Consider the following 23823-nt stretch of genomic DNA (forward strand, 5'->3'; position numbering starts at 1 on the left):
ATAGATCCCTTTGGATCATGTTGTCATCCTTACTGTATTCAGTCTTCTGATCCATGAACAGGGACTGTCTTTCCACTTATTTATGCCTTTAATTTATTTCATCAATGTTCTATATTTTTAGTGCCATTTCATTTTTTAACTGACAAATAATGTCCTCCACCTCTATGAATATTTTCCTGATTCTGAATTTTTCCTTTGTGTGTGTGTGTGTGTGTGTGTGTGTGTGTGTGTGGCACCTCGCTATTGCGTTAGAGATGGAATATCTTCATTATGAGTATGAATTAGAATTGTATGTTTCTTACATGAGTTAATTTCAAAAGGGAAATTTTCTCAGATTCCTTAAATTGGTCCTTTTCTTCCTAACTTCTGAGGCATTTCCATAGGATAGTAAATCAAAAGAGAAACAATTAAGTTTTTCAGTACTGGGTTTTGGGATAAGTTCTGTCAGACATCATGTAAATCTTTATTGAAAATGTGAAGATTCCAGGCTAAAGAAGACAGGAAAATTTAGACGTACATAATGTAATTTTTTTCCTGGAAAGGCTGAAGACCCAGTAGTATGTCCAAGGTAGGGAAGAAACTGAAGCCAAAGGAAAATGGTCAGGTATAGAGACATTGGATCCCTGTGTTAAGAATTTATCCCACCACCAACCACAGGCTTTTCTTCTCATGCCCTGGAATTCCAGGCTAGTAGGTCTTTCCTTCACCGTGATGTCAACAGCTCTAGTTTTGCAGAAATTCTTCCAAGTGTCTAGCATGTATATGGCATCCTTACCTATTTTCCAGCAGTGAAAAACATTTTCCCCTATTATGCTAGTTTAGCTGTTCCTACATCATTTAGACAGAAAGGAGGGTTAAATGTGTAGACCCAGTTCACTATCTTTAACAGAAAATTTCGCCAAACTTTGCAAGATTATAAAACAAAGCATAACAAAACAACAAGTCAAAGAATTATTTTATCTTATCCAGCACACCTCATTTCACTAAGCAAAATCATTCTCAGTGAGATTGAATTATGTGCCCAAATTCATATAAGTCGCCAGGGGCAGTAGAATTTTTTTAAACTCACAAAATGAAAATCTTTAAATCCAGCGATTGTTTTTCCTACTACATTCAATAGCCTGCATGTTCACTGCATGTGTATGCATGCTGCTCTCTTGTTTCTTATCTGTGGAATAATTAAATGGAAGCAAGCACTATGTATATGTGCAAATGCATAAATACATATGCATTCGTATGAGTCTATTTACAACCTTTTATTAATGGTTTATTATATACCAATATCCTAGAATTTTTCTCTCAATTATAATTAGAGAAAATGATAATATCTACCCTGTAAGGTTGTTATGGGAACTATATTATTTATTATATATATTATATAGATGAGGACACCGAGTCAGAGAAGGCTGAAGGCCACTCTGCTGTAAAAGTGTAGGAATCTGGATTTGAACTCAGGCATCATGGCCCCAATGTCCATACCCTCAACCACTGTACTACAGGGTTTCCCACAATTTTACTATTACATATAGCTTTAAGTTAAAAACAAAATCCAATTCACAATTCACCACCCCAAACCCTCTGGCTTCTTCCAGAAAAACAGTTCCCTGGGAACATATGCCTTCTAGACGTTTTATCTTCGTGGCCTTTTGACAACTTCAGCTTGGAAGTATCCCTCACAAAGAGGCAAAGAGGTAGCATCGGCACTTCGCAGATGGGGTGAAGAGGTTAAGCGTCTTGCTTACTGCTTAAGGAGTTGCAGTGAACGCCAAGAACGCTTGGCTCAAACTGCTGAGTGGAAACCAAGAGACCACACTCCTCTATCCCTCTCAGTCATCTTCTGGTTTGGTTGGGAGTGTGGTTTTGCCATTAGTGTCACAGGGGAAAATGACATATTCTGAACACACCACTTGATTCCTGGAGCAGAATGATTACAGGTTGTCGTTCCCAAGAGACAGTTCTAAAAGCCTTTTCTAAATTTAAAATAAGAGAGAGAAAAAGTCCTCAGATACTGCGTGCTTGAAAGAACTGGGATTTGTTCCATTTTGAGGTACTTTCCATTGAAGTACAAGATTTGCTGACAAATTAAGAGGCATAGAGCGGAGCATTTATTTATCTCCTGTCCTGTTGATTGAGAGACGATAGCATGGGGCCTGAGTTCATGAGCAAGTTCCTTACCTCTCCGTGCCTCTTGTTTTCACCTATAAAATGAATATGATAGTCCCTGCCTCATGGAGCTGCTGGAAGCATTAACAACCCCAGGCGTATAGCAAGTGGCCTTGTTATTATTGTGGTGGTGGTTGGGGTTTTGACAAACAGCTCAGGAATTACCCCAAATCCTCCTGGAAACCCCCCACCCACCCCCCCCACACACACTCAAATCATCAGAGCATATCCAACAGTAATTCAAAGAGTGTGTCCCCAACTCTGCCTGGCCTACCTCCTTCTCTGAAGTGTTTAGCATAGAGGTGTGTAGGTAAAAAATTCTGCTTGAGCATGAGGCCACATAAAAGTTAGCGTTTCCCTTGCCTGATGGCTCCAGGGCAACCTCTTCCACACAGGAGCGCCCAGGCAATGTCTCTAGAAGTAATTCTCTAAGGGCTCCTCCCACTGAGTTTCAGTGATGGTAAGAAGAACCCACCCTGAAGCAATTCAGCGGGGCTGGGAACAGACCAATCTGTGAGAGTCGTGTGGTCCAGCGCTTCTCAGGCTTGTTCTCTGAAGTACCCCTGTTAGTAGAAGAAAGTAAAAGTGTCCTTGGGGGTCCTAGGCTATAGTTTGAAGTCGTTTATTGAAAGCAAGAAAATTCTCTTAACACCCTTTCATTTTAAAAAATGCATGTGCATTTGTATCTTATTCCATAGTTTGAGTTTATATAAAAATCACGTTGAGTTCTTTCTCAAATTTTGGAGTACAATTTATGGTCCAGAAAATAAACGAACAACAAACAAACAATGTCTATGTATATTATGTATGTTCCCTGTGTCTTTGGGTATAGCACACTGTCCCACCCCTGTTTTGGACACCACAGATGTAAGTAGCACAAGTCAGACTTTGTACCAGGACCATTCTGGGTTCCAGTCGGGTCCCCCAGCACCTATGTGTTACTGCACTCCTCTGGATCTGTTTTCTCATACGTACAACAAAGATAATAATGCCCACTGCATGGTGTTGTTGTGACACTTTTGTGAATTAATGCATAAAAAGTGCCCAGCAAAGACCCTGGCACAGCACAGGGACTCAGGAAAGTTACTTCCCTTCCTCACCTACTATCCCTCATGTGGAAAATACATTTAAAGGATAACAATTGACAGAGCAGCACTCAGAAATATTCTTGTCTGATGAAGCCAGCAAGGCAAACTTCAGAAGTAGTCAACAGAACCAAAATATGGTAGGTAGGGTTTCTATATCTGAAGCTGGACAGACAAAACCAAGAGATTTTCTTTGACCCAACAAAATCACCTCCACTATCGGTCAGCGTCAGGCAGGTCCATGACCGAAGCACCTTGCTTGTCCGTCACCTGCCTCAGCCCCAGGCGTGGACTCGAACCTTAGATTTAGCGATGCCTCTTCGTGAACTACAGGTTCAGCTTTTGCTACTCACCCTCAACAATTTTTTTAAATTATTCATTATTTGAGTGCAACGAAAGTGTACAAAGAATAATGAACAGTCATTATCCACCACAATGCTAATGAAATAAGATGTTACAGGTATTAACATGCCCTGTGTACACTCGCCTTTCTCTTTCCTCATCAGAGACAATCACTATCCTGAATTTGGGGTTTATCATTTTAAAGGATGTTGTATATTTTTATACACCCATGACCAATATATTGTATTTTTCTCATATTAAATTTTATAACGAATGGTCATATTGAACGTATTTTTCTTGAACTTGCTTTTTATGCTTAACATTATGTTCCTGAGACTTTTTCTATGTAGATACATGTAGCTGTGTTTGGTTCATTTAAACTGATGTGTACTTTTCTATTGCATCAGGTTCTATTATAATAATGTACCATCATGTACTTATCTCTTCTCTTACTCAGAGGCAGTTAGTTTGCTTTTAACTTTTTGCTATTATAAATAACGTTGCAATGAACATTCTTATACCTGTCTCCTGGGAAGGGGTGGGGGTCAGAAGCAAGAATTTCTTTGTGATACACAACTAGGGATTGAATTACTAGGTCTTACAATCTGTGAATATGTAACTTCACTGGGCGTGATTTAATTGTTTTCCAAGGGGCTGCATCAGTTCATACTCCCACTAGTTATTTGTAAGAGTTCTTTTTGCCCAACATTCTCCCAGTGTCTAGTATGATCCTCCAACTCTTCTTCTCAGATAGACTGTGTCCATGTATGACTTGTGGGTTGGATTATCTGGCATGGACCTCGTGTACTTCTGCCGACTCTCACCTACAGCCCAATATTGCTCCAAAGGGTGATAGGGAAGTTCTTTGGAGAGAACTGCAGCCTCCACCAGCCTGTACTAAAGAGCTGTGATCTCACCAAAATAGATCATCTACCCTAGGGCTTTCCGCTTTCAGCCTTCATCCAAGAGGGTGGGCTCCACAGTCTCTGTTGCACAGGACTTGGCAGAGTGCCACTCTATCCTACGCCTCTCCAAACACTCATTGTGGTCAGTAGTACTGAGCTCAACTATATCAACCTGAACATTTTATATGCCACCAGCACCAAGAGAGAACCAGTCCCTATTGAACTGAAAAGAGCATGAAACTGAAGGTTCTCATGGAAGGAAGCTATATATTTGGGCAGCCCTGGATATAGAGCCCACTTTCTACCACTCCCATCTCTTGCAAAATATGGTTCAACTGGGGAAAAAGGTTAGTGATGGGGAATATCTTACAAGGATTTGTTTCAGAAGCCAAGTGGTGCCATAGGAAATGCATGGTGGAAACCATTGTACAAATGAGTAACCAACCAAAACAGAGCTGTATAAAGAGGAGTTTGAACAAATTCATCACATTGCCCTGTGATTAAACCATCACTCCTGTCCTTTATGCCAGCTTAGGCTGAAACCTTTGGAAATTACTTGACGGGCTTTTCTTCATGAATCTCAGTTACTGGTCTGCACTTAACCCCATGTCGCATCATGAACTACTCCTATCTGCCAAGTGTGGCCTCTCCACTTCCCAGCCAATGCTTGGGTTCTGTTTCTACTCACTCTTTCACCCCCATATAAAGTCGGATGCACCATTCTGAGTTGGAGGGGAGCTGGTGGATCTTAACAGTTCCACGCCTTCATTTTACATTTGGGAAATCTGAAGTTGAAATGCCTAGGAAGTGGCAGAACTAGGATGAAATTTCAAGTCTATCTTCCTCCAAAGTCTTGAGAAGAATGAAATTACCTTAAAAATGTAGGTGTGAGGATGAAGAGATCTAATTGAGCCCTGGGGCCCTCCAGTTTTTAGAGTTCTAGAAGAAAAGGAAAAGCCTACACAAAAATATGAGAAAGAACAACTGAAGAGGGAGTTGGAGAGAATATCCTGTAATGGAAATGAAGAAAAGAAAGGATTTTAAATTGCGGGAAAGGTTAACTGTGTCTGTTGCTGTAGGACGCTGAGTAATAAGAAGCCAGAGAAGTGACCATGGATTGGCAGTGGGGAGATCGCTGGTGACCTTGACAAAAGCAGTTTCAGCAGAGTTGTGGAGACAAAAGGGAGAGCCAAATGGGTTGAAAGGTGATGGATTTCCATTTTAAAATGAGGTGTAGAGACATTTTTGGCCCTTTGTATCACAAAAAGCACCCCAAACCAGGAGACTGTGAAACAAAACCACAAAGACCATCGTTGAAGAAACTAAGAAATAGTTCAATCATTAAAACACTATATATGAGGACAGAAAGAAGACAGAGGAGTGACAAATAATGTAAGAAGTGTGGAGAAAAGTCAGATATAATCTTGCAGAAGAGAAACAAGACTTGAAGCCTTGCAGAACCCTGGAAAGCTCAAAAACTGGAACTGTCAGATACTGTAAAAGCCAAGGGAAGGCTACATGATGAAAATTGGAAATTGTTTACAAGTTTATCTGAGGAAGCTATTCAACCTTCAGAAGCACCCACCTCCACTACATTTTGAAAGTTACCCTTTCTGTAGCTCCACCAGAGAAGAGAAGTATATTCTCTGGCAAAATTAAACAAGACAAGAATGGTTTTATGGTAAGACATCAGACTTGGGAGATTATATAGACATCTGCATAACAAACGTTGCTACTTCTAGCTCTCCTCCTTGTCCAAACACCCAAGGAAAGAGTTTGAAAACTGCTTCACTGTAGAAATAAGTCTCTCTGAAAGGGAAAAAAGTTACATATGCTCAACAAAAAAGCCTGTTGACAAAAGCTGGTCATCCACCAATCGGTATGCCCCACCATGCATATAGAGCTTCTAACAAATCTTGTAGTCTCTCTCATTCACTGTGAAAGATAGCAAAAGATCACTCCATTTGAAGAAAGTCTCCACCAGGAAAGACAGATGAGTGGGAAAATGAGTACTTTTTCAAGAAGCTGTGTAATGAAGAGGAATGCAAATAAATTGGTCAGTAGCCGGAGGGAGATGTAGGGTCAGAGAGGATTAATTTTTCAAAGATGAGAGATACTTAAGTATATTTATATGCCAGTAATCAGTCAGTAGCATTTTTCTGCCTGATTTGAGACAAATGTGTAGTCACAAACATTTAGAAAAAGACTTTACAGTATGCGTGCTTCTAGTTAGGATATGAAAAACCTTCATTTCCATGGTCAACCAGAAAGGTCCATGCATAATAGAAGTCATATGTTTCTATGGGGCCAGCAGACACACAGGAAGCACTGATGAACTGAATTACAGAGAAACAACCTCTTTAGAGCTGAGCAGAGATCTGCAGAAGCTTCCATTCTTGGGGGTGGATGCTTGGTCTGGGTATGGGCAGTTGGAAAAGTAGGTCAGCCATGGACAGAGACTCTGCAGAGAGGAAGAAAAGCCAATTGAACCTTAGACAACAATGTTTGCCAGAGGAATAGATTATCTGAAAGAGCCCCAAATGAGAAGAGAAATCTATCAGCCTTGCAATTCTACCGCCTCACCCACACCTCTTTTCTGCATTGTTCCAAGAAAGTAGCACTGGAGAAGCTGCTGAAGAGTAGAGGGAAATTGCATAATCTCATGGATTTTTGTGTTGCTTGTGTTCCAGAGTCCTACCAGGGTTAAATCTAAAGATCAAGCAAAAATATAAGAAGCTACAGCTCAAATACTGAAAAGACCATAAGGGCAGGACAGGGCAAAATGCTGAGAGTTGGATTACTAACAGGGAACACACTCTAATTAAAGCTGTGGCCCCACCCAAGCTCAACCTAACTCAAGGAGGATCTAAATAATCAGTCCCTCGTGATAAAAAGCTTGCACTCCTCAGTAAATAAACAAAACAAAACAATGTTATACCTAAGTTTCCACTTGCTTTTTTCCTGCGTAATGTCTGAAATACAAATTAAGAGATTATAAAACATGAAAAAGGGTAGGAAAACGTGACCCATAATCAAGAAAATGGAAGCAAACCACAGATGACTCAATTATTGGAAGTAGCAGACAGAGAGTTTAAAGCAACTATTATAGACATTTTAAAGAATTTAACAAAAATGGTGAATATAGTGTAAGAAGACATGAGAAATCAGAAAAAAAAAAAAAAAAAAAAAAAGATCGCAAAGAACCAAGTGAAAACTGTGGAACTGAAAAATACAATACCAACAGAAAATGGATTAATGAACTTAAAAACAAGTTAATATAAATTATCTAAACTGGAAGAGAGAAATGGAAAAGATCAGGAGGTAAGGAGTATGAATCAGGTCTATAATTTGTGGGATAATATCAACTGGTCAAATGTATGCATATTTGGGATATAAAACATAGTATTTCACACACAGATCCAAGAAGCTTAAAGAATCCCAAACAGGGAAAATACAATGAAAGTATCACCTAAGTACTTCATAGTCAAATTTCTGAAAACCAGAATAAAGACATAATCTTAAAAACAGTCAGAGGGGAAGGAGAAGAGACATATTCCAAACAGAGGAACAACACTGAATATCACTTACTTTTCATCAGAAGGGAAAAAAAAACATGCAATCCAGAGGACAAAAGGTTAAAATCTTAAGGAAATAAAGTCAACTTAGAACTTTATATCCAGTGAAAATATCCTTAAAACTGAAGGCAAGATTAAAACATTTTCAGAGGAGGGAAAAAAAAACACCCTAAGAGAATCATCACCAACAAATCTGCACTACAAGAAAATAAATGCTAAAGGAATTCTTCAGGCTGAAGGAAAATACCAGGTGAACTAGATCTACAAAAGAAAAAAGGAAGAGTAACAGAAATAAGTATTTTCTGAATTTCATAAAAGGACAAATAATAACACTGTTTTGGAGTTTATTACATACATAGAAGTAAAATACATGACAGTCATGGCACGAAGAATGAGAAGGGATTATGTGAAAGTATAATATTAAAGCCTTCTTCCATTATATGAGAAGTGTTATAATATTAACTTATGGTAGTATATGATAAAGAGGAATATTACAATCCATAAAGGAACTGCAGAACCAAAGAGAGGATGTTACTATAGATCCTACAAATGTTAAAAGATAATAAAGAACTATCATGAATAACTTTATAGAAATAAATTCAACAATTGCAAAGGAAATGAGTAAATATCTTTGCATGTTACTGTACATAAATTATACCTCATTTAAAAATATATAAAGCCCTGGACGGGTGGCTGAGTTGGTTGGAGTGTCATCCTGTACACCAGAAAGTTGTGGGTTTGATTCCCAGTCAGGGCACACACCTGGGCTGCAGGTTTGATCAACACCAGTCGGGATGCCTACAGGAGGCAACCAATCGGTGTTTCTCTCCTACATGGATGTTTCTGTCTCTCTCTCTTCCTCTCTTTCTAAAGTTAATAAACATATTCTCGGGTGAGGATAAATATATATAATGATCATTGGTTCAATATGTATCTTCATGTCATTAATCATGTTGGCCTATTCTTAGGAAAAGTCCCAAAGAGGCTATGGTTTATATATATTATAAACAAATGATTACAGTTGGTTGTGGAATTTCATGATTCCAAAAGTAGTAGCAACATGTCTTTAATCTATGTTTTACTGTTTTGTTCGCTCCGTGTTTTTGGTAGGCAATGCTAGAGTCCTAAAGTCATCTGGAAATGTGAATGCAGCATTAGTGGTAATAAGCAGTGATGTTTGTTTACTATATAAGTTGAGGCTGCAAAGGCAGCAACTGCAGGGCTTTTGAGAAAAGTCCAGCTCCACAGAGGCTCTTTTATTGGAGGCAAGAAGTCAGCAATGCAAAGCTGATGCTGGCTTATTTGAGGGGGTGGTGGAGGCTGTTTTTATAGACTGAAAATGTGGTAGACATTGCATAACCCAAGAAGGGTTTTGCAGTAGGTGCATCACTGGGATACTTGGGATAAATGCTTATTCAAGTGCTTCTTGACATGCTTATGTTCATCCTTTCATGTTTTCATCAACAAATATCCAAATGTCCCGACACAGCTGGAATCTCAAAAAGTAATCTTCATGAAGTGTAGAAAATTCCCAGGGCCAACAGTAAGTCCAGCAGACACTGTCCCACTTCTCCTCAACCCCACCTCCCGTCCCTATAAACCAGACTAGTGCTGGGTTACCATGCTTAATAAATAGTTGTGGAAATTAATGAATGGATTGATGAATGTGCCCAAACCAGGACCATTCATTCAACAACATATCACCTTCTCTAGGCCCATAATTAAGTGCTGCAGGGGTTGCAAAAGGAACACAAGACATGTGGCCTGAGAACCCTTAACTTCTAAGTAAGAACATTGGCAGGCATGTGCAACCACCAAGGAAAACAGGAGACTCTTTAATAGCAGCCTGCCTTCATAGGATTCCTGACCTCTCATTTCCCAGGAAGATAACATTTCATTTGGTAATAACCAAGTCATCAGAGAGGTTCTTATCACCCCCTTTAACAGATCTCTCTCCCAATTTTCTCCCATTTCTAAGAGAGCTAAAAAAAAAAAAAAAAAAAAAAATAGGCCCTTATCAATAGTTTCATTGTCCCAGAATTGAAATGAACCCACCATTCCCATGAAACCATCTGTTTTGTTTGCTTAGATGTTGTGGGTACATAGAGAAGGGGCAGGGAATGGGGATGTAGGGCCATAAGTCATTTGATCTTTGGAGAAGTCAGGGTGGTATCTGGGAGGCTATGAGCACTGCTTGGGACTAGTGACTTAATATCTTGCCAGACACAAAGCATCAAGAATAAGGACAGCTTCCAAACCAGCCTTTGCTTGTTCTGGTAACAAAAAATAGAAAGCTCAAGAAAATACTTATAAAGAAAAGGAAATAGGCTCAGAGAAAACACCCCAGTTCCCAGACTTTATTTGGCAGGAAAAGAATACAGTGAAGCCAAGGAACCTTTTCCATTCCCCTAATATGCTTTTTTTAACCCTCTTTTTAAAGCTTCTGTCTTAACCCAATATTCCAATTTTAGTGTTACCAATATATCCCAGACCTCACTAGTCCATGACCAAGAGTAAGACCACATTTACTTTTTTCACATTTACCTTTAAATGTCCAATCTCCTCCCCACTAATTGTCAGAATTTAGCTCCTTCCTCCATAGTGTCCCCCAGTTATTCTGAAGGTTCTGTGGTACCACTTTCATGTGTTCAAGAGCAAACTCCAATTTTCCCATCCCAGCCTCACCCTCTTATCCCAGCCTCACCCCATGCCATCTTGTCACTGTGATTACCTTCATTAAATTGTCAGCCTGCAGGACCAAGCTGCCCTCTACCAGATGACTGCCAGTGCCACCCTCTGCCTTCCCAATGGTGGACTTGGTGGAAGACACTACTCTCCCCTTTCTTTCTAATGCACAGATATATGCCCTGTTTCATTACCAAGCAACAGGGTTGAAGTTAAACTATGGCTTTTGATGGGATTTACGAAATATTGGGGTAATGTAAAGAAGTATAACATAGCGAATGGTTTATAACCACCACATGGGCACAGACTTAAGGTCAGTTACCAGGTAGGTTCCTGCCTGGCCTCTCTGCACATGGCCAAGTAAAGCTAATCTCTGCCCCCACGGTTGCCCTCTCTGCAGGATGGTTGAGACGTCTGTTCCCCCCTTTCACCTCTTCAGTAAATATTTGTTGAATGTCTAGAATGTTCCTGGTACTGTAGTAAACACAGAAGATATAGTGGAGACCAAAACAGGACATATAGGAGAACCAGAGGGGCTCGAGTGCAGAGAGTGGAGGTGGAGTGGTGCTGATATGGCTAATAGGGAGGCCAGGGAGCCATTCCAGGTAGGCACTAGCAGGCCAGGGCAAGATTTGGGGATTTTATCCCAAGTGTAATTGACTGTTATTGAAGGGTTATGAGCAGGGAAATAAATGGCATGTTTTGGTTGATATTTTAAAAACATTCTGGCCTCCATGTGGAGAATGAATGGAAGAAGGGCAAGAGGGCAGTCGAAAGATAGCCAGTGACTTTCCCAGTGGTCTAAGAGGTGATGGTGGCTTAGACCATGGCATCAGGAGAAGAGATAGAAAAGTTTCATGATATGTTTAGAGTAGAACTAAGGGCCCGGCCAATGTTGCTCCGTGGTTGAACGTCAGCCTATGAACCAAGAGGTCATGGTTCAATTTCCAGTCAGGGCACATGCCTGGGTTGTGGGCTCGATCCCCAGCGAAGGGCATGCAGGAGACAACCGATCAATGACTCTCATTATTGATGTTTCTATCTCTCCCTCTCCCTTCCTCTCTCTGAAACCAAAAAAAAAAAAAAAACATAAAAAAACCCACATACTCTAGAGTAGAACTAATGGAATTTGATGATAGATTATGTAGGGCAACGTAAGGAGAGAGGAGAGCCGAGGTGGAGGGTCAAGGAAGGCTTTCAGTTTTTGACTTGGGCAGCTGATAAAAGGTAATCAAACAATAGTCAGTGTATTTCCCAAAGTCACTTTCCACCTGCAAAGCATCTGTCGCCCAGGCCAGGGGCAGGCTCAGGTTAACCCCTTTTCAGTTTGTCTTTTAAACCCTTCAACAGCCTGGTGATCCAGCCTCACCCATGGCTACCCCATTACATCAGTTTTAACAAAAGGTTAATTTTGCATTAGACATCCTGCCAGAATGGACCGCAGTAAATTTCCTTCCTTCCTTCCTTCCTTCCTTCCTTCCTTCCTTCCTTCCTTCCTTCCTTCCTTCCTTCCTTCCTTCCTTCCTTCCTTCCTTCCTTCCTTCCTTCCTTCCTTCCAAAGAGAAACAGTTTATCATGGTTATTGAGAACACAGCCTCTAGGTTCAAATCCCACCTCTGTCACTTAATACTTAAGGGGCTTTTGGCAAGTTCCTTAGCCTCTCTGTGACTCAGTTTCCTTCTCTCTGAAATGGAAATAACAGTGTTATCTATTAAATAGAGCTATTATAAGGCATAAGTGAATTAATTGTGTGTGTGGTGTATTTCAAACATTGCTTGTCCCACTTTAAGTACTCAGATGGTATTAGAAATTGCTATTGCTCTTCACTAGTTCAAGTATTATGACAACTTCCCACTTCTCCAGCACCATTGTCTGCTAGGAGGCTGCTTGGCAGAGTAGAAAGCCTTTTTGAGTCATACAGATTTGAATTCAAGTCTCTGATCTTCTAACTCCTCTGAACCCAAGTTGCCTCACCTATAATATGAGGACAACCACTTTGAGTGGTTACTGTGAGGATGAAAACAAATCTTTGAGTAGTGGACATCTAATAAGTGTTAGGTTCTTTCCCTACTCAAAAGAAGTTTCCCTTCCTAATTTAAATAGAGCACCTCCACCCTCTGCCACTAAAGAGACCCCAGTGAGAGGAAGGTAATTTCGAACTTTTCATAGGCTTACAGTTTATGAATAAGGCTAATGTTTGTACAGAAATTATACTGTCTTGCCCTTTCAGCACAGTATGGGGCTATTTAAAAGACAGGAACACATCTTACATCCCAGAGAGAATGGTCCACAAAGATCCCATTTGATCCCCAGACCATTCATGTTTCCCACTTTCAATCAGACCCTTTCCTAATGCCATAACCCACTTCCTCTTCCTGCCCAAGGCCACCGTGAGCAACCAGAGTAAGAAAACACAGGCATCAGCCCACAGAAAACACTTGGTTGTCCTGGAAAGCATACATTGCCTAGACTTTTGTTTTTAAAGCTGACTACACGGTTTCCTTTGGCACAACTGTGAGCATGACAGAGTTCACTCCAGACGCCTGCTCCTCCCACCTGCGGTCCTTGTGGTGGCCTTGCCCTGACTTCTTGGTACTCACCTCTTTCTGGTTCACAAGAGCTGTTTGCATCTTGATATAAAGATGTTTAAGTTGCTGTGTGTCCCCTTAGGAGCAGTTGCATTTTAAGGCCCATTTCCAAAGTAGAATGAAAACTTTGTCTTATTAAAGAAATGGAAGCCCTAGCTCAGTAGCTCAGTTGGTTAGAGCGTAATCATCCTGATGTGTCAAGGTTGGGGGTTCAATCCCAGGTCAGGGTACATACAAGAACCGACCAGTGAATGAATAAATAAGGGGAACAACAAATTGATGTTTCTCTCTTTCTGTCTCTCTGTCTTTATTCTTCTCTCTCCAAAAATAAAAGAAATGGAAGAATTTCCTGAGCAGATGGAGATTCCTAAAGTATCCTTCCCCTCAGTCCTTGAAATCTCACTCATCCTGCGCTATGGCTGACCCTAAATGGGTAATGTGCTACAAAGACTTTCCCTCTGACAGGCTTTTTGGAGGACCACTGGGGCAATGTAGACTATCCACGGAGATGAGAAAAAGACTAATGCATATGACTATCAACAGCACAGTAAAAAAATGCTCTAATATGACTAATAGGGTTTCTTTGGATTTCAGAGAACAGATTCGTCAAGGCCTTGAAGAACTCCAGAAGGTCCTGCCAGGAGGAGACACTTACATGCATGAAGGATTTGAAAGGGTAATTTTAAAACAATTTTCAACTCCAAACGCAAAGTGTAACATGGAAACATCAACATAAGGATGGCTGATGAGATAAGGCTCATGTATTAAGGGAACTGAATAATACCCAATGGCAAGAGAGTAAAATAAGATTTCCCTGTAAACTTGTACGCTGATAACACTATCCAAAAGAACTGAAGAAATGTCCTTGCTCCTTCCCTGACACTGATGAAAGGTTTGTTAGTTAGCACTTGGCTGACACTCAGGAGTCATGCCACATGCAAATCCTCCCATTCCCAAGGTCACCTTTTCTACGTGTTGCTTCAGTGATTGAGACAGAATTTCAGTGACTTCAATATTAAGGAAGACAAGTTCAGTCTATGAGAAGTAGGACATGCATCCATGTTCACAGTATATTAGTTAAATGTCAGGGTAACTTTAGATGAAGTTCATCCATTGACATCCATCCATTGCATGAAGCATGGGTAGATTACATGAAGACTGAGCCCCGGCTGCATATCCAGCATCAGAGCCCACTGGCCAGTATGGGATTTGGAGTAGCAAACAGTGGCTGGCTGGCTGTCTAATGGCCCTTTCATGTGTTTTCCAGGCCAGTGAGCAGATTTATTATGAAAACAGTCAAGGTAAGACTATATTATGAATTACCTTTATGAATTATTTAACTTTCTTTTGTGTTTGTTTCTGAAAAAGTGCCTGGCAATTTCATGTTTCAAAAGACATATTTGATATTGACTAGAGTCCTTGGACACACACTTCATCACAAAGAAGGAATGCATTGAAAGATGACACATACGAGGTCCAATTCTACTATCCTATTGATGTTAAGAAAAGTGATTTAAAATTAATTAGATCATGGGCAATGCCCATGAACAGTTTTGTATGTTGAATTCATTAAATTAGTAAATACTTGAATGGGTTAGTAAAGTCTTGGATTTTTATGTCAAATGTATTTTCTTTTCCTTCTCTGGGCTCCAAGCTTCTTCATCCCTTCACTGCTATGATTGGATATGAAATTAAGATTAAGACACCAGTTTGGTTTGAAATTTCCTTCATTTAAATGAAAAAAATACCAAAAATGTACATAATAGAGTACTTAGCACATAGAACTACTTTTTATTATTATTATTGTTCGTACTATTTTGGCTATTATTAAAATTACTATAGTGTGTTTTATGAATAACATTTCTTTATCTAAGGCAAATCTCATTTACAAGATTCAATACTGCAGTGGGAATTTTTCTCCCAGACCTGTAGAAGTGTCTACTTCTGATTTCACTCTAAACTACAACAAATAAAACAGATCCAATATCAACACCAACACTTGTTAATATATTTCAACCATCAGCAATGTTGCTAGAAGCCTAAAAATCACTGCAAGAAGTAATAGTAGGTTTTTCCAACTCCAACTGCTTTAATTCAGTCAGCATATAAATCTAAATCACGATGGCTGTTATTCTTTGCCCAGCTCTTCAAGGGTGGTGCACGTGGTCAACTACAGCATGTAAGAAGGGCCCCTGGACAGCCCAGGTGGTAGAGTTTGTCCCCAGGCCTTGGTGATAGTCACATGGACTGTTCCTAGAAATAAGAGAAATTTGATTCACTGGAGCTACTCCTAGTTATCGGTCCAGAAACCGTTTCACCAGGTTTGGCTGCTTTTTGAGATAAGACTGAGAAACCCAGAGACAAAGCCCAGTCCCCACTAGAGTCCGTCTCTGCATTCTTCTTCGTGCTGGAATTGCTTCCAGTACCAAAAGAAAAGTTGCTGATTCTCACGATATTGACCTTGGGTGGTTGAGCTTTTAAGAGAGAGACTCTCAGGGCTGAGAGAGGGTTTCCCTTGGTGCGGCAGGATGGACTGAGCGGGTCTGTGTTGTGTTGAGCAGGATACAGGACAGCCAGCGTCATCATTGCTTTGACTGATGGAGAACTCCATGAAGCTCTCTTTTTCTATTCAGAGAGGGAGGTAAGCGACGGTCTGGCCTGTGTCTGTCCAAACAGGCATGGAAAAGGCCTTCTTCCTTCTGAAATGGGCTGCAATCTTTCTACTTGGCCAAAATGATGGTTATTCTTGGTGGGGGGAAAAAAACTGGATAAAATAGTGTCTTATAGGTAAATAATAATAATAATAATAATAATTTATCTCTTAAAGTGAATCTTCATGTCTTATACGTGGCAGATATATCTCCCTTTCAAAATATTTCTATATTACTCTATGTTTGGGGAGGAAATAAAAATACCTACCATGCCTTTCTAGGAAGCAGTATGTCGATCCATCAGTTTTGAAATACTATATATCATTTTTAAGCAAAAACATGTTTTTCTGAATTTTCCTTCATATTGTCTACTGAAAACAGAAGGGGAAAGAATTACTTGAAATATTTAAGAGCCAATCTTGGCAGAATATATTAATCATTGAGATTCTCACTCTAAGAACCAAACATTAATTGGAAAGTAAATTGTAATCTCTCCTTCAATATTTCTTTTTTTCCTTTTCTTTGTGTTCTCATGAAATATTCCTCAAAGCAAGTAAAATAATTCTCTCTAAATGAAACTCTCAGTTTGTATAAAGAGATTCAGAAAAGGGGGTTTATTCAAAAATTAAGCGATAGCATTTATATTTAGGAAATCCTTTCCTTTCAAGTTTCAGATGTGAGAGTTATATATATAAATGGCCCAAGGAAACCAGTTAATCGTGGGAATGTATTAAAGTCTCATTAGTGACAAAGGCTTATTCAGGCCAAATTAGAAAGAAACACAATGAGGAAAAAGACATGCAGTGAGGGAGGGAGGTTCTGGCTTCTGGGGAAGAGTTAATCAGAGCATTACACTTACCTCAAGCTCTTGACTACTATTTCATTTAAACCTAGCTCCCTCAGCGAGCAAGAAGTATATATTCATTCATTCATTCATTCATTCATTCATTCATTCATCCACTCAGTGTTAACTGAGAACTTGGCATGTGCTGGGCACTTTGTTAGACTCTAGGGACGCAGGGGTGCGTAAGACAGTAAGACAGTTGCTGCCCTCTTGGGCCTTACCAGGCAATAATATTCTGCTTGTTGAAGTGTCTGCTGGCAAAGGGCATGAGGAAATTATGTAGGTGAGCACATTACTCCCCCAGCACTCACTAGTACAAAGGATAATTCACAGTGGGAAACACACACTCCCTGAGCATTTGGGAAATGATATAATTTCTATACTCTAAAGCTGAAACTATGTCATGGGAATGCAAAATGGCTTATCTGGATGCCCAACAACAGTCAAATAAAGTAAAAACCCTAATAAGGAAATAACTGAATATGAAATAAATGATAGTTGTCAGATGCTTAAAATAAGGGTTAATAGAAAAGAATTTTAGGTATGGCATGGACAGACTTGGGAAAATATTTGGAGTGCCAACACCAATAGAAAGAAGGTTTCTGAAAAAGAAAGATAAAACTCGAGATATATAAAGAAAGTGAACCTTTCCATTTTTGATAATTCTATATAAAGCCCAACTGGAGGAAAAGTGTCACAGAAGTTGTTGCAGATAAAGCTGGAGCTAGACTGTGTCTAAAAGTTTGTTTTATTCTGAAAGCCTCAAGAAATATTTCTAACATGAAGGGAAAAAGATGTATGTTTCTGTGCCTTCTAAAATTCAATATTTGGCTCGGCCAGGCTCAGAGGTTGAGCATCAACCTAGGATCCGGGAGATTGAGGTGTGCAGTCCCCAGTCGGGGCAAGGCAATCAATGACTCTCTCATCATTGATGTTTCTATTTCTCTCTCTCCTTCTCCCTTCCTCTCTCTGAAATCAATATATAGATATATAGATATATATAGATATATATAATAAAATAAAATAAAATTCAGTATTTGTCACAAGTGAGTTTGAGTACTAACATAAGGGAGGAAGAACACAATTCAAATCAACATGCACATATTGAGCACCTACTGTATGTTTGCTATCAATTATTTATTAAGCACCTACTGTATGCGCCAAGGATTTCCAATTATTGCTTTTGATTCTGAAACACAGAAGAACCTGGAAATTGATTATTAGAGCCTTTCATAAATCAAATATTAAAATCAAGCCAAAACCTGGATGTTGTTTTTTATCTTGCCTTCTCAATACTTAACTGCAGAAAGGGTCATGGGTTCACCTACTCAAATACGGACCATAATCCCCATACCATTAAACCAGTGTGTTCAATGGCAATGAAAATAGCTTTATTCACAAAGGGCACTGACATTTATAAGCATGTGCATCACCCTAGACCTTGTGTGAGGAGCTCTGCATTTATAATCTTATTTAATTCCCATAACACTTTCCAGAGCAAAACCAAGTATCAAGCCCAGGTATATTGGGTTCCAAAGGCCACCTCCTTTCCATTATACCATGCTGCCATCACAGAGGAAGAAAACGTATGCCAAAAAAATCATCAGAGAAACAGAAAAGATAATCATTTCCCCAGAATAGGTAGTATGACTTACCTTAGCCTACAGTTTCCCTTTCTTCCCTTCATCTTTCAAAGACCATTTCTGTGGCTCTCTCAACACTTCCAGTTAGATTAATCACTCCCCTCATGTCCATTATGTTAGAGTGAGACATTCACTAGAGTATAAGCTCTTTGAGGACAGGGATTACCGTCTACATTGCAGTACCTGACACATAGTAGGTGCTCAATAAATACCTGACCATTGCAGTTAGTCTGGCTAATGCAAAAGGAGTATGTTTGCCACTGCTTTTTTCTCTAATGTCTATTCTTTCATTGCCCCAGGCTAACAGATCCCGAGACCTTGGTGCAATTGTTTACTGTGTCGGCGTGAAGGATTTCAATGAAACACAGGTATGATCATGGATTTCCTGCAGTTTGGGAGCATACCAGGTTTGTGAATGATTCGGTACAGAGTGTTCATCAGCAACATAAATACCCCTTAGAGTATTTTTCCAGAAATGCTAAGCAGGAGGGGAATTACTGGATGAGTAAGGAATGTAAAGCCATTTGTTGATGCACTTGACTATCCAGGCCTTGGTTGCCTTTCTTGGTGCATGCTAAATTGCCAAGGTGTCAAAACATCTGAATTAACTGGGAAAACTTGTTGGTTGTTTTTAAACTTAATGTAATAAATCTTTTATTATTTAAATGGCAAACATTCTTTTTCTTCCATAAAACATGCAGTGCATTTTCAATACAGAAACAGGAAATAATTGGCAAGTGGGCAAAAAAGTATGTATAAGTATATATAAGCAAATTGTGAAAATTTGCTAATAACCTAAATAAATGATGCTCAGTGTAGTTTGTAATTTCTTTTTGTTGTGATAAGATGGGATGGTGCTCATGATATGTTGTTAAGTGAATAAAATAGGATTGCAAAACATTGGAACTAGTATGAGTCCACTTTCTAAATAAATATGTGTATGTTGCATAGAAAAACTATGAAAGACTGTATATATATCAAATTAACAATAATAGAAATGTGATGGGTGGAGGATGGATGGATGGATGGATGGATGAATAGATGGATCATGAGTAACTTTTTAAAAAATTATTTTAACAATCCTGGGTTTTCTGAAATTTCCCAATGACTCTATGTTGCTTTTGCAATCAATAAGAATCCCGGCACTGACTGTGTCTGTGGCAATCACAGAAATGTACAGAGACCTGAGGGTAGGAAAGTTCACAGAGCAGTTTCTCCTTTCTCAGTCCTCTGCTCCACAAAGCAGGAGCAGCCATACCATAACCAGGGTCCTCTCCTCAGTGAGCACATTGGGCAAAGATAAGCATCCCCAATCTCTGTCCTCACCCAAACCAAAGCTTGAATTTATTTTTAAAGTTGCTCTGAAAGAAAATGAGTTTGTTTGGTTCGAAAACAGTTGCCAACAGGAATTTGGGTGAATGGGAGAAAAATGAGCCAATGGCCTGCCCCCAAATTCATAAATACACCAATCCAGGCCAAATGTTCATCTAGCTGGGCAATCTTACCTCTGCTCCCAAGGAAAAAAGTATTAAAACAAATGTAAAAGCTGGCACCAACCCTCTGGGCTCACTCCAGGGAGGCCGCTGGAAAGCTCATTATTACTGAGGCTTTTCAGTGAGGCCCCTGAGCCGAGTCAAAGCCTCAAGTTCCTCTGGGTTCTCAAAGTAAATGGAGTCCCCTGAACCCAGTGACTTTCTTCAGTTCTCCATGTCCAAGCCTGACACATCTCGTGTGTGTTTGTTCTCAGCTGGCCCGGATTGCGGACAGTAAGGACCACGTATTTCCTGTAAATGACGGCTTTCAGGCTCTGCAAGGCATCATCCACTCAGTGAGTAGACCACCTCCTCTGAGACTGGATTTTGGGCCCTGTCTGCCCCTGACCTGCTGTAAATACTCCAGTTCCATCCTTCTGAGGCTGGTGTTTTCCTTCTTGAGAGAACATTCCTCTGTATATCTTTGTATCCGTCATATCCCACTTCTGCCTCCTGCCTTTCGCATCTGTTTCCTTTTTCATTCTCCTGTGCCAATTCTACCCTACAATGGAAAATTAAGCGTGGACAGGAACCCTGCTCTGGCAGCCGGCCAGAGCTCAGGCTGCCCCCAGTTCTCACACTGGAAAGACTGTTGCTAATGGTACACACTTGATAGGCCTCAGCTTTCCCAACCGTGACTAAATGCAAGCTGCCTTCAGAGAATTTGTGGGTTCAACTGGTCTCACGTGGCCATGGGAGGTACTTTCAACCAGTAGTTCTCTACCTTGAATGCCCATTGAAATCACCTAGAGCAGGATTTTATAAGATCTTCCCAGGTGATTTTAATGGAACCACTGCTTTAGACCTCTAATCCCCAAATATTAGGGCTTCAGTGTTCTCCAGGGTTTGCACAATCACCAACCCTCCTTTCCATCCCAACCTGGCTTTTCATCACCCCTTTCCTGTGAATGAACAGAACACTGGCTTCCAAGGACTCTCTTTTCCACCTTCCATACAGAGGCCAGGCCCTTGTTCCACCTGGCATATCGCATGACGCTGGTCTTTAAAGCCTCAGCCAGAAGGTGAGTGTGTGCGCTGCGCCTGTAATGAAGTCCAGAGACGCTATAGCCTCTGCCTCTTAAGTTTTGGGACCAGGCAGACAGCCAGTGGTTTCTCCAGGTGGAGCTCACCAGGCTCCATACTCAGGGTTTAGGAGGCCAATGCTGAACTCAGAGGATCACTGTCCTCTTAGATGGAGTCTTGGCACAGAGGTTACCAGCCAGGGGCTCAGGACCTGCCCAGCTCCCCGAGACTGACCTAAGAAACCTCCAGCATGGATGTGCCTTCATGTTCCCTCTCCCTCCCTCCAAGGTTTGATAGGATCTGGTCAGCCCAGAGTTTAAATGCTCGCCCAGCAAATTACCACTTATAGATCCTTAGATGAGTCATTTCACTTATTTTCTTATTTGTATAAGGGATTGATGATAAGACTTATATTATAGATTTGTTTAATAACAAGATTGCAAGATATAACACTGGTGGTTTTTCCAGGCACACAGCTGGTTCTCAAGGCATATGAATTATTTCCTCTTTCATGTCCCTTCACCATCACATGAGAAACATTAATGTCAGATTCCCCTAATTCTCTAAATTTTCGTGAATATATATAAAAATCACCTGGGAATCTTGTTTGTAATACTCATCCCCAGGCCCTATTCCCAGGAATCTGTATCTTTTAAATCTGTACTTTTAAATAAAGGCCCCAGGTGTATTTCCGAATGTTGATACATGTGACCTTAAGTTTTCAGATTTGTGAAAAATAATCCCACCTCAGGCTGGGAACTCCTTTCTTAAGCATGTACATGTGACAGGCATCTTCTTCCAGATGTGTTTGTTTGCAAGGAACAGAAACTCACTTAAACTCCCTTAACCAGAAAGTGGAAGTAATTAAAGGGATAAAGAACTATCAGTCCCAATTGTGGATTCCCAGGTGAGGGGCCCCTGCTGTAAATAATTTCTGGGGTCAGGGTGGCATACTTGACAATATAAGCAACAAGAATGGCAATAATCATATAAAACAACATCCAAATGGTGCAAGACATGATTAATAGCAGGATCTAGGCCTGATTGTGAATCCTTTGGAAGCTCAGGGGTGGATGCTTGTGGACTGGAGCCTTCATGAGAAACTGGGGCAGACTTGAGCCCCTGAACCACTGAGGAGGGGTGATAGGGAGCACCAAAGAAGAGATGACATGACCTCAGCCCAGAGTAAAGCATATTCCACCGACAATAATAATACCTGCCTGTCTGGTGGGAGAGTTTGAGTAAAGGAGTCAGGAGTAATGTGACATTGGGTTGGAACCAATTGGCAAGAGCCTTAAAGAGGCTTTAATTTCAACTTAGTGGGTGCAATCACTGAAACATTTTGAATATCTAACAAGTGATATTTAAGAAGAGAATCTGATGACTGTATATAGAAGGAAGACTAGGAAGAGCCAGAGGCAGGAGCTTAATCATGAGGCGACTGCAGAAGCCCTGCCCTCAGATGGCTGGATTCTAAACAGGGACATGTGTCTACATCATTCAATAGTTGGTTCCTCCTCAAATAATTTGAATTATTTTTATTATATAATAAAAATTATAATTTTTATCTGCATAAATCTCTGTTGTCCCTAAATATTTCAACCTTAGCAACTCACCCAAGCTCAACTTGAGTCAGGGTGTTTATAAAGTTCTCCTCCCCCAAATGGAAACAACTCAAAGATGTTCAAGAAATTTTAGCAAAAACATCTCCCAAAAAGGGAAAAATAATAATAATTTGAGACTCCAAACTTTTAGCTGAATGATAACATTCTTAGGAGCTTTTATCTGGGAGTTATGCTAGTGGTTTCAATCCTTCCAATATGTGAAACCTGTATTTATGGTAGTTGTTAATTTGTTTGCTTGGACAGAGAAACAGGGACAAGCGCAGTAGGGCTCATCTTTCTCAAGTCAGACAAATAATTATGGCCTAAAAGTTGGCTATTTTTAAGAAGTAAGTTCATTTCTCCTTCTGGATACTGAAAAGAAAGCTCTCGTTTTTCCCCCCATGTGAGGCATCTAATACAGCTCGTTCCCATGGATGTTGTTTTGTGGCTGATTATTTTCTCATAATAAAAGAGGACTGGGCTTAATTATCCAAAATAAGAGTACAGGGCAGCTTTCAATAAGGTCAAATGGTTTATAAAGTCCTCTACCCATAATGACCTTAATTTTAAGATGCAGGGGCTAGTATTTATTTACTCATCAAGTGCTCATTGAAAACCTCTTATGGTGGAGTCTGGCCATTCAATTACAAGTAAAGCAGACAGAGAGACTCTGCCCTGGTGGAGTTTATAATCTAGTAGGAGGGATACATTAAAAACAAGCAAATCAATATGTATCATTAAAATTGGGATATATGGTATAAAAGAAATAACATACTACAGTTCTGAGATTAAGAGTGAAGGGGCTGACAAAGAATCCAGGCTCTTTTGAGGAGATGACCTAAGGGATGAAATGGAGCTATTCATTGAAGAGCATGGATAGAGTATTCCTGGCAGAGCAGAGCCCTAGGGTGATGCAGAGAAGAATGTAAGAAGGGCAGTATTTAAGGTGGAGAATGGCTGAAGATGAAGTGGAGATGCAAGCAGAGGCTAAATCACATGGCGCCCGGAAGGCCACGGTAGTTTACTATAGGAACTGTGAGAAGCTGTAGCCAGGCACAAAGTCTGGCAATAGAACAATCATGCTTGGAATCAAGACTCTTGGGGAATCTAGAGATCGTAGCACTTTACCCATATGCCCTCTAGATGACAAATAAATAAACACTGAGGATCAATAATAATTAGG

The 23823-nt window shown here is 40.2% G+C and overlaps 1 protein-coding gene across 1 annotated transcript in view; it reads left to right on the forward strand.

Annotated features, from left to right (window-relative positions):
* The window catches only part of ANTXR1 (ANTXR cell adhesion molecule 1), a 196480-nt gene that overhangs the window by 35294 nt on the left and 137363 nt on the right, over positions 1 to 23823 (forward strand). The window contains exons 4-8 of the mRNA XM_087823606.1: positions 13938 to 14019; positions 14611 to 14644; positions 15905 to 15984; positions 18781 to 18849; positions 20229 to 20309. Coding sequence (XP_087679732.1) covers positions 13938 to 14019; positions 14611 to 14644; positions 15905 to 15984; positions 18781 to 18849; positions 20229 to 20309 — 346 coding nt within the window. The remainder of the gene's footprint in view (positions 1 to 13937; positions 14020 to 14610; positions 14645 to 15904; positions 15985 to 18780; positions 18850 to 20228; positions 20310 to 23823) is intronic.

The sequence above is a fragment of the Miniopterus natalensis genome, chromosome 13 (assembly GCF_054644295.1).
Source record: "Miniopterus natalensis isolate mMinNat1 chromosome 13, mMinNat1.hap1, whole genome shotgun sequence".
NCBI lineage: Eukaryota > Metazoa > Chordata > Mammalia > Chiroptera > Miniopteridae > Miniopterus > Miniopterus natalensis.